General features: G+C 34.9%; 1 protein-coding gene across 2 annotated transcripts; it reads left to right on the plus strand.

The window, feature by feature from the left end:
• The first annotated feature begins 1,236 nt into the window (after positions 1-1,236).
• lrit3a (info leucine-rich repeat, immunoglobulin-like and transmembrane domains 3a) lies at positions 1,237-11,867 on the plus strand. Of its 2 annotated transcripts, none has more exons than XM_042738295.1 (4): positions 1,237-2,154; positions 3,447-3,913; positions 7,197-7,502; positions 9,877-11,867. In XM_042738295.1, the coding sequence occupies exons 1-4, from the start codon at positions 2,039-2,041 to the stop codon at positions 10,917-10,919; spliced, it is 1,932 nt and encodes a 643-aa protein (XP_042594229.1). In that variant the 5' UTR covers positions 1,237-2,038; the 3' UTR covers positions 10,920-11,867. The 2 variants fall into 2 exon arrangements, with proteins under 2 accessions (XP_042594229.1, XP_042594230.1); XM_042738296.1 differs by lacking the exon at positions 1,237-2,154 and adding an exon at positions 2,969-3,361.
• The last annotated feature ends 610 nt before the right edge of the window (positions 11,868-12,477 follow it).

Below are 12,477 nucleotides of genomic sequence, written 5' to 3' on the forward strand. Positions count from 1 at the left end.
CCTCGTATACTAGTCTTTTGTACTCTCACTAAAGAATGCTTAGTAGCAAGCTGTACCATTAATTTGTTTTGTACATAAATGTGCCAACCGCTTGACAGTGGCTTTTCTGATCTGTAGGGACAAACTGCTTGCATAAATAAACTACACTGGTGTACTTGTTAATAAATACGGTTGTTGTTGTTCTTAATGGTCTGTGTATCATGTTGGAGTTATTCACTTAACACACACTCTAAAACTTTACTTTGGATTACTTTTATGTGGTAAGACCTAAATTAATTGAATTTTATCTGACTAAAGAGGATACACAAAGTAATTTGTAAAGGTCAAATTTAGAAAACAGTATTTTCAGTTGGTTGTATATGATGTTTCAAATTACTGTGTGTTTATATATGACTCTAAAGCTTTAGATATGTATTTTCATGAACTCTGTTGTTCAACATAGTAACAAATAAAAGTTTCAGTGGTATGTACTACAACTATTAGGCCTAACATATCAAATATTTAGGACACCGAAGTTCAAAAGCTCACCAAGGCTGCAATTACTTGATGAAAAATACAGTAATATTGTAAAATATTATTACAATTTAAAAGAACTGTTTTCTGTATTCATTTTAAAATGTAATTTATTTCTGTGATGGCAAAATTAAATTTTCCGCAGCCATAAATCCAGTCTTCAGTGTCATTTTTAAATCATTTAATGCTTTTGAAAAAAATGTCAAAAATAAAAAAATCTTACTGACCCCAAACTTTTGAAAAGCATCATTTCTAAAGCTCTGTTATTTTCACTCAAACCACATGGAGGCAGGCTACAAAAGGACATCTCTCTAGTCTTAGCCCACTGTTTATAACTTGATAAAGGCCTTATAATTTTAAGGTCTTATAATTTTTTTTTCATATGGTTTCAGAGGAGTTATTACAAGGTATTGATGTTATGTTCAATAAACCTTTTTTTATAGACATAAAAACATTTTTAGAAATCTCAACCTACTAAAAATGAAATTTCAAAATAAAGTTTCAAAAGTTTTGCTAAAACTAAAAAGAAGAAAAACGAAATAATAATAAGCTATAATAAAAACTATAGTAACATAATAATAAAGCGCAATTGCTGCCTTTGAGAAAAATCATTGGTGCCAGCAATTCACTGCATTTTTTGAACACTTATTATTTATTTACTAATGAAGAATATATATATATATATATATATAAAAGAATAAATTCCACAAAACTGAGCAGGAAGTATTGCAACAAGGTAAATGCATGCAAACCAGATGTTGTTATAACATAAGGATGGACATACTTCATAATGATGTTTTTAATTAAGCATGTTTTCTCTTGATACTCACACTTGCCTACATAAACACACCCTTGGCAATTAAATCTGTTTATTTTTTTATGTACCTTAATGAAGCTTGTATTCATACTCTGTCAGTTGTCAGTATGTTTTTGTCTCAGTATTTTCTGAAGCCAAATCTCTCAGACTCAGACAGAAGAGTTTGGCCTGTCTGCGGCCTGCCCAGCCTGCTCTCAGTAAATCATGACCTGTACTTCAGCTTACACACAGGTGTCATCTAGCCTCCATGCACGCAAACACTTCACAGCCAAAATCAGTTTATACACTAGGTGAAGGATGGAAAAGTGTCTGCGAGCGATCACGTGAAGAGCCGCCTTGTAGTTCTAGCCAATTAGCGTGTGCCTGCAGGGCTTATCCTCCTCCTCGAACTCAGTCACACACACTAACGCACTCATACACACAAATAACACACTTGCACACACTTCCCATCCCACTCTGTTTAACTTTAGTAACCTACTCAGCCTTGAGAAATCCTCTTTCTAATCTGGGTTCTCCCCGCCCATCCCAATCCTCCCGCTCTTCTCGGCTCTCACCTGCTAGCATGCTGAACAAGATGTGGACTGTGAGGCACTTTTCTTGCTTTTATTGGTTTTCCTTGAGGACTGATAAAGGAGTTTTTGTCCACTGATGGTCAAGTGGGATCTGATGTGTGTGAGTGTGTGTCCGTGCTGGTCATCTGACTGAAGGATGTATCGTCTGCTGGTGGCCCAGGTTCTACTGGGCTGCTGGATTGTGGCACAACCCTTCTGTCCTTCCCAGTGCACCTGTGTGTACCACGGGCGCAGCGATGGCACTGGTAGTAGGTAAGGAAATTGTTTCACTATAGTAGTAGTAATAATAATAATAATAATAATAATAGAGTTTCATATAATTGTCATTTTTGGTGTGTAAAAACTGGCATGATTTAGGTTTATAGTATGATTTTTGGAATAACAACAGTGAAGTAAAAGTAGACAGACATGGGAACATATTAAACTGGAATAATAATAATAATAATAATAATAATAATAATAATAAAATAGTAATTTTGCATTTGGAGAAGTCGTAATTTATATTTTAACCACAGACAAATATTCATGCATGTATAAATGTAAGTTTATTATTTGACAGAGGAAAATAGAATAAATATATATACAATGGAATAACTTAAAAAATTCAGCAATATAACAATAAAATAAAATAATACAATATAATACAGATACAATAAAAATCGTCCAATATAAAATATAATTTTTCATGAATCTGAATCAAAATAGGCAAGATTTTTTTTTCAACAAGGATAGACACATTTCATACTTATGTTTTTAATGGTATATATCAATTTAAACACAGGCCTACATAAACATGTTATCTCGTTTTTTTACAGATTAGCACTGAAGTGAAATCTGTTTTTTTTTTCTAATGTTGTCTTCCTTAAGCAGTTTGGATTAAAAATAATAATACTAATCAATAAAACTTAAGATTTAGAAAAATTAACATTTAAATACAGTTTAGTATTAAAATGTATAAAGTAAAGTTTCATTCAATTACAGTTTAGTATGTAAATGTATATAGGCCTATTTATATTATTCTAATTCTAAATATACTTTTTAATAAATAAACTGGATTTCAAGTATGCTAATAAGTCATTCACTTGAAAAAAAAAAAAAGATTTTAAACTATCACGTGGGTTATTAGCTTGTGTTTATCTGAGGGGCTTAGCCGTAGAGGAACCCATTTTGAATCATAGGCTGCTGGTGTAACATAAAGGGTAATTATACAGAATCAGAGAAGTGCAATTGTAAATTACATGAATCTAAAAAAATTCTTTCTTTAAGAGGCTTATATTCTATAGGCCTGGGGTTCTCAATTCTAGCTCCTCCTCCAACCCTAATCAAACACACATGAACAAGCTAATCAAGGTATTCAGAAGATCTAGGATGTTACAGGCAGGTGAGTTTGATCAAGGTTGGAGCTAAACCCTGCAGGTAACTGGACCTCGAGGACCAGAGTTAAGAACCTCTGTTATAGGTTAATAAAATCCACAATGAACATCACCACACATATGCTCATATTGGTCAAAGTGATTAACCTCTGCTATAAAAATCTGCCCCAGGTCTGTTCTATGCAATGACCCTGACATGTCAGATATTCCGGTCAACGTCCCTGTGGACACGGTGAAGCTGCGGGTGGAGAAGACAGCTGTGCGTCGAGTGCCCACCGAGGCCTTCTATTACCTGTCCGAGTTACGCTACCTGTGGATAACATACAATTCAATCACGTCTGTGGATACTGGCAGTTTCTACAATCTGAAAGTTCTTCATGAGCTACGGATGGATGGGAATATGATCGCTACCTTTCCCTGGGAGTCTCTGAAAGAGATGCCCAGTCTCAGGACCTTGGACCTGCACAACAACCGCTTGACTAGTATTCCTGTGGAGGCAGCACCTTACTTGGTTAACATCACCTACCTAGACATTTCTAGTAACAAGCTAACTACCCTTCCTTCTGACCTGGTGGACATCTGGCCTCCATTTTCAGGCATCCTGCCCAGTGCCAATGCATCACAAAAGATTGTTCTTGGTGGGTAAAAATGATGATGGCGCATCTTAAGTATGCATTATGATGTTGAATATGCATTATGACAAGAGTTTTTAAACATTTTTCTTTTAGAGGGTTACCATGCAGCAAAATAAACCCAGTATTTGAGGAGGATTCACATTAGCATTCATAATAAGTTGTATGAGCTTTCCCCTGAGAAAAAGTTGTGGACTTAATTGTATTAAATGTGTACTTGTAGTGTACTTCATACCTTAAAAGTATATTTTTAACTGTACTTGTGGATAACAATATTAATGAAATAGGCCACTTAACTGTACTTAAAAAATCATTTAAAGGACATTTTAAATTATTATGTTTTATAATCTTTTGTCATGCTGATTCTGATATGTTTACTTTTTTATGTGTATTGTGTCAAGGTACTGAAGCACGTGTAAAATACTGAATTATAATTAACTGTAGTGTATTATTCAGTATTACATTTAAAGTTAATATTTGTAAATGTACAAAATGTCAACATTACTAAATTAATTGTTTTTAATATAAATGAAACTATAAAATACATTTTCATTTCAAATGAAAATACATACGATCAAGTGTACAAAAACATTTTGAAGTATATATATATTTTTATATATATTTTATTTTGTAGAGTATATGCTGAAGTGTACTTCTTTTTCACAAGGGTTGGCTCACTAAAATGCAAAGAATCTGGGTGGAGACATATGAAATACCAAGTAAACAGCTTCAACAATATCCTTCTCTTCACCATGTCTTTTTATAGTCCATGTATGATCTTTAAATATCTAAAACTAGGCTGTGTCTTCATGGGCTCTCCCAAGTTAAGTACAAGCTAATCTTCTAATGGGACTTCCAACTGTGTGGAAGGCTCTGAGATTTGAATTTCTTTGAAGTGCTCATCTGGGAAGAGCATGATTCATATATTTGCTCAGTGACATCTAAAAAACAGATCCCAGCTGAAGAGAAAGTTATAATAGTTTGATAGATTCATGTGTGTTTGACATAATGGATATAACATTCAAGACTACACTTGTATGGCATCTAGTCAAAGTATAAAATGGTATATCAAATGGTAAAAAAAAAATTGTCAAATGTGTTTTCATTAGAGCTCATGTTAATTGCGTTTTAGTCTACAACAACACTGATCACGGTTGGCCAGTGCACATGGATCATTTAAAATGATCAAACAAGTGGATTTTTCAGTGATTCTTTCTGTATGTTACATTGTTACACCAGTAACAATGTCATTTGAATCATTTATTCAATGCAACATTCAGGAAGTGACTGTTCTTATTAGTGAGTCATTGAATCAGTCACTTAGCTGATTCGTAGTAGATTCGTAACAGTGAATTCGGAACAGCATACTAGTATACTACTCCTACTATTTTTTTGCAAAACATTTATATGACAGAAACTGTATTAGTATTATGCCAGAATGCTGCTCCCAATTCAGTCTCTGACTTAATTAGTAAGTCACTGAATTATCCAATCAGCTCACTTGTTCAAGAATGCCACTACAAGTATTAAGCTTGGAGATTTGTGAAGGTTTAATTAGAATTGTTTTCTTTGGAATGTAATTGGCAATATTGTGTTTAAAATGTTACTTGATATAAAATGTACATTAATTGAACTGTTCAAAAGCAAAATCTGAGTCTCAGTACAACATCACTTTTGCTTGTATATTGCTTAAAGGGGTCATCCGATGCTACATGCACTTTTACAAGTTGTTTGAACTGAAATGTGTGTTGGCAGTGTGTGTTAACAACCAACCTATAATGATAAAAATCCACCCAGTGTTTATTTTTTTTATTAAGCTAATAAAAATGTTTACCCTTTTCTCAAATCGAGCCGATCTCAGATGTCACACAGACAGGCCCCTCCCACGATAGTTTGATTGACAGTAGCGTTTCAGCACAGATTGGACTGGTGTCTTACTTTGGACCTGTCCTGAGTGAGCTGTCATCAGTCCACCATTGTTTTACCGCCAGAGAAAATAAAGACAACAAAGACACCTAGGTGTTCTGTTTGTTGGATGTAACAATGAACACAGCAGTCGTCATTTACTCACGACATCTGAGGTGCTGAAGATGTAGTGGATTACGTTTGTTTCTGAAGGGAATGCGCCTCCGATTTACCTAAATGCATTTATGTTCGTGCTAATCATTCGTGATCCAGCTTCACCTACAGAAGAAGTGAGTATAAGGTTCTTTTATAAATCTTTTTGCAAATCACCTTTCCTAATAATGTGCTAATTAGCAAGTTTCACGATGAATGCAGCTAAAGTAAACAGTCCCTCAGAGAGCAGCTCAGAAGAGGGGACGGGGTCAGCAGAGCTCATTAACATTTAAAGGAAGATGCTACAAAATGTCTTGCTCTGAAAAGAGCTATTTCTGACAGGGTAAAAAAAGGTATTTTTTACACTACCACTGAGAAATTTTAACCACACTATGTTACAGACTTTTCATTAAGACCCTAAAGATTCATATCAACTTGTGGAAAATGGACATCGGATGACCCCTTGAAATGCAACTGCATATTCTGTAGCCTACTTTCACCAGGTGCCATACAAGTTTAAAACTGAGCACAAAAGCACAATATGACCAGGATTTACCCTGTATCATCAGAATATTAGCCGTTGTCACCATCCAGCTGTTGAATTGTATCAGTGGATCGTCTTATTCCCTGTTTACAGTCAACCGATCTTCATCCTGCCATAGACAGAATTATGGGCACACTGTGGTGTTAATGTCCAACACCTGATGCATGCCAGCCAGACAAGACATCCTGGCTTCAAGATTTACAACTTTCTGATTTGATGGGAGTAAGCTGCTGTTTTATTATAGTAGTTGAATAATAAATCTGTAGTCTTTATTTCAGTATGTTGAGATGTTCAGTAAGTGAAGTAATGTTTCTACATTCTGTTTCTGCATTTGGCAGATCCCTTTATCCAAAGTATCTTACATTTTATTGAAGGTATACATTATTTATTAGTTTATGCATTCCATTTCTATTCTTTCAATTCAAACATGCAAATCAAACATGACTTTGCTAGTAATATCCTCTGTGTTTGAGGTAAACTTTTGCGAATACATGTATACATGGGTTGTGCAATTCGAACTGAAGCAAAACAGGATCATTCAAATTTGAATGTAAGGAACTAGAATTCACTTTACAGTCTTGTTTGAAAAAAAGTGTTAAAAGCTTGGAGTTTGAAGGTTTGTAGACCTTTCTACATAACGTATTGCTTTCATAAACATATTCTAAGCAAATATTTCAATATTTGCAGGTTTACAGGACAACCCCTGGTACTGTGACTGTCGGATTTCCAAGCTCATTGAGTTGTCTAAGATGGCCAGCATACCTGTGGTGTTGATGGATCAGGTTCTGACATGCAGTGGACCAGAGAACTTAGCTGGTGTTCTGTTCCAGCGGGCTGAACTTGATCAGTGCAGCAAGCCATCAGTCATGACTTCAGCAACTAAGATCACTTCACCACTGGGCAGCAATGTGCTTTTGCGGTGTGACGCCACTGGTTTCCCTACTCCCACCCTTCTCTGGACCAGAGCTGATGGGACGACGCTCAACGTCACAGGTATGAGTGTCACAAAGTGCTAATGTGTGCATCAGATTACAGCATTAATTTTTTTTGTCTTCACCTAAAATCACACCATGCGTAATTAAATTTTTGAAGGATTAAAAAGATTTTTAATCGCATATAGTCCAGTTAGCAAGTATACATGCTAGATGAAGCCAACTTTTAAAGTGCAAACAAGGACTGAAATATTAAAAATTATAGTACTGATATTGGATATTTAATTGTTCATGTACTGCATGATTAACAGTTATAGTATTGATATTGGATATTTAATTGTTCATGTTTGTTCAAGATTTTACATTTTAATTACTCAAAGTTAAAAACACTGACGATTTTTTAACACTGTTAAATGCCATTTTAAACAAATCTGATGAATGCCCATTTTATACTGTACGTTATAATTGTGTGATGCTTAAATACATTTGTAACATTTAAAATGATTGATTTTAGTTTTAAGTGTTTTATTTTTAATTTAGACAAAAAAATATATAATATATTTAAAGGAACAGTTCGCCCAAAAATGACAATTTTCTCATCATTTACTCACCCTCATGTTGTTCCAAACCTGTATGATTTTTTATTTTTATTTTTTTTTAAACACAAAAGAAGATTTTTTGAAGAACCAGACAGTTGTCGGTCCCCATTAACTTCCATATTAGGGAAATAAATACTATGTAAGAAAAAATAAAGGGGACCATCAACTATTTGATTACCAGCATTCTTTAAAATATCTTCTTTTTTGTTCAACATAAGAAAGAAACTCATACAGGTTTGGAATGACATGAGGGTGAGTAAATGATGAGAAAATTTACATTTTTGGGGCGAACTATCCCTTTAATGTCAGCCAATTTTAGTGACTGGCCAAAAAATAATTATCAGTAAACTGTCCAGAACTTTATATTGTGCATCCCTAATTTAACCCACAAATGGTCCTCATTTCCTGTTTACACTTATGGTCAATATGACCCCAAAATTGATAGAGTAATTATAAAAAAAATAAATTTTTAATCATGGAAATAATATATCTTTTCTTTTTTTCTTCTTTCTTTTTAAACTACACCATTAGCTTGCATGTGAATATAACATGTGTTTTGGGAGATATGAAGTACTTTTGTACCTATTTACTGTACCACAAAATTCCCAAAATACACCATTAGAATACAACATAATAAAAAAAAAATTACTTGTTCTAAAACTTAATCTAAATATAAATACTTATATAGATACTGAACTAGTAGATAGGTGTAGAATTCTGCCATCTGCTTGTTAGAGAAAAACTTGTAGAAATTACAGTTTTTGAAAAAGAAGTGTAATGACCATATATATCCAGCAGAGGCTCATAGAGATCCATTCATTTTTCTGGAAGTGCTTTTTTTTGTAAATCTTTTTTGTAAATATATATTGAAACATTATAAAATACATTAAAAACAGTATTTTTCTCAAAGTTTAGAATTTGTTTTTGTTGTTTGCTTTTGCATTTGTGCTCTAGTATCAGGCCTTAATTTTGTGTATATTTTCAGATTCATGCAGGATTTTTTGATTTTATTTGCCAATTTCTATAAAAAGTTATCTCTGTTGCAGTCATGTGTGTGTGTGTGTGCGTGTGCACGTGAGTGAGCATGTCTTTTCTACATTGCATTAGTGCTCTTGTACCAGGCCTTCATTTCTGTGTGGAAATTTTCAGATTTATGCCAGTTTTTTTTTTTTTTTTGACAAATTTAAAAAAAAAATAAGATTTTTTAAATATAAATTTTTTTTTTTTTCATTTCTCATTCATTTAAGTGTGGGGTCATATTGACCCCAAAGACCAGATTTGTGAAAAAAAAATTACACGCCTTCAGAACAACCGAATCAAGCCCATTTCTTTTTCTTTTTAATGTAAATATATATAAAAAACTGTAGAAAAGTCACAAAAACTTATTCCACTGAGGTGAAGGGAACTATTTTATTTTCTAACTAAGAAAAAGTTGATTGAGGTCATATAGACCCCAAGGACCGATTTTAATATTACATATTATGTATAATATAAATAATATATAAACATTATTTTTAAATGATCAGTAGCATCTATATATATATAGTTTGTTGGCTATAACATGAAAATAATTATTGTCTTTTTGGTGTCAGGCAAAATTTAACTGCTGGTTCATCCCTAATAATTCCTAATAATGCAAATAAATGCATCCTTGGTGAGCATAAGAGATTTCTTTTAAAAACATAAAAAAAAAGAATTGCAACATCGCTTTCATGAATGCAGAGTTTTAAAATTGTTCATCCCTAATGTAAACATACTTAGTACAATATCTAAAGCATATTTTAACCTTTTTCTTACAAATTCTAAGTTATTGCTTACCATTATATATCTCTGTAGTTGTGCAGGAATCTCCAGGCGAGGGGGTCCGGTGGTCCATCCTCAGTTTGCACAGTATCGTGTTTAAGGATGCAGGCGATTACCGCTGCAAGGCCAAAAACTTCGCAGGAAATGCAGAGGCATACATCACCCTGTCTGTGGATGGGGTGCAGGCCTCAACGCTGTCCCCACCGGTAAACATAACCAAGTGGCCTGACGATCAACCCGTGACTTCTTTTGCTGGGACTAAGATGCCACTGTATACTACCTTAAGCCCTGCTCTCACAACCAGAGCCGCCATGACCACAGTTCCACCACCGACAACCAGGAAGAGTCCGGGACCAGGTGGAGGAATTCAGAGGTCTCCACCGGCTGGAGACAAGCCAGCTACGATCCAGCAAAGCAAGGGCGGTAAAGGTTCACTGCAGAGTGAAAAGTCCAAAAAGAAAGCTGATCTCAAAGACATTGAGGTAGTGGAGGAGACAAGTGACACCGCGGTCTTACTATGGAGAGCTGAAGGTTTGCCAAGCGACTCGCCCGTAACAGTGTTCTACTTTCCATATGATGCGAAAGACGATAAGGAGACGGTCGATACAGAAGTTGGTCAAGGGAAGCTGCTCTTGGAGTATCTGATGCCTAACCAGGTCTACACGGTGTGTTTGGTTACTAAGGATTCGGTGGCTGGGAAAGAGCAATGTGTGGATTTCACTACTCTGGATAACGGTGTAGAAGTTGGGCAGAACAAAATCCTGATGATCGCCAGTGGGATCGCATGCGCAGTCGCGGTGCCTCTCATTGTGGTGTTGCTCTACAAGATCGTATGTCTCTGCTGTAAAGGAAACAGTAGCAGGAACAATGGACCAGACGATGACCTTTCAAAAGAGATGTACGTAAAGTTCGAGACGCTCACTATGAAACAAAGGACCTTGAACGGCCAGGCCAATGATCTTTGGGCACGAAGGCAGACTCAGGAGTCAGAGAGGATGCTCCTGTGCTCACGGTCAAGCATTGACTCTCAAATGACATACAAGAGTGACAGCTCTAGATCCGAGTATCTGTGCTAATGTATAGCATATCGGCTTTGTGTGTTACTTGGTATTACTTGGTATTAGACAAGCTGTGGCAACATCAGTTTTAAAAGATTAGCTCTTAATACGTTGTCAAACTCATTGCCTTACAAGACTTATCTTGACCCACAAACTGTATTATTGCCCATTTTTCGAAAGCCATATTCTTCACCCAGTCACACACAATTCTGTATTTGTTTGTTGTTGTTGTTGTTTTTATGAAATACAGTGTACATAAATGTAAACGTGCATTTTTGTGTAGCCTACTTCAATATATGATGAAGTAGCGTTACCTATTATAAGTCATGGAAATTTTAATTAAACCTTTCTACTGCCTAAATAAAGAATTAAATTTTTTCCTCAGCAGGAACCATTGATATTTTTGTGCTATGTGCTGCAACAGAAAAGTTAACACGCCAAATTTACGATAGGCACCAGCTTCTCTTACGTTTGGTTTAAATTTACATTATGTCAGAAAAGGATCAAACCAAGCAAAACAGTTTCTTTGTTACAATATCATATAATAACATTTCTGAGATGATGTGTGGGAGTATGAATGATTATGCAACATGTGCATTTGATGTTTCAGTCCTCTTCTTATTTTTATGTCTTTTCTATCTTTCTACCTCTCTATCTTTTGTTTAATTGTACATTTATATGCAATGTTTGTGTAAATGTATGTTTATGTGTTGTAAATCCTTTATGTGTGCCATGCATGCCACTTAAATGTTCATATTCGCATTTTCTTCTATTAGAATGTATAAACATTAGTGTCATTTGCAATTCAAGATATAGCATGAGCATAATTTAGAATTTTCTATAAATTAAAGAATCCTGAAAAAACTGATCACAACTTCCACAGAAAAATATTAAACTATACAACAGTAATTTAATTACTACATTAATGTATGTTTCTAGAGCTCCAAATCAGCATATTTGAATGATTTCTGGAGGATCATGTGACATTGAAGACTGGAGTAATGGCTGCTGAAAATTCGGCTTTGCCATCACAGGAATAAATGACATAATTTTTAATTGTAATAATACAATATTACTGGTTTTACTGTTTTGATAAAATAAAAGCAGCCTTGGTGAGCATAAGAATGTTCTTGCAAAAAATTCTTACAAGTCACAAATGCTACAAATGCTAGCATAAATTCATTATTACATAGAGTGGTCTTTAGCGATCTGAAAAGCATTATAGCATCATTAGTTATCTTTTGTTCAGTACAAGTTTATAAAGTTTACATGTCAGTTGAATTAGTTATTGAATTCTGTCCAGTGTGACGTCATAGCGGGTCCTGTGAGTGTGTATCAGAGCGGACATTGTGCTGCATTTCCTACCCTGCTTAAGCAGAAGAACAGGGAAGCTGTTGTCCCTGTACCTGCCACATTTTTCCCAGAGTAGTGCCTCTAATTTCTGTGACAATATGACAGTCATTCTTATAATAAGATTGCGTGTATGCGGGGCAAATAGGAAACGGGTGAAGCATTTACAAGCCCCGTCCACATCGCTAGCCCTGGTGATTCTTCACTCTGAGGGCCAGACAGAGCC

The sequence above is a fragment of the Cyprinus carpio genome, chromosome B14, assembly GCF_018340385.1.
Source record: "Cyprinus carpio isolate SPL01 chromosome B14, ASM1834038v1, whole genome shotgun sequence".
Classification (NCBI taxonomy): Eukaryota; Metazoa; Chordata; class Actinopteri; order Cypriniformes; family Cyprinidae; genus Cyprinus; species Cyprinus carpio.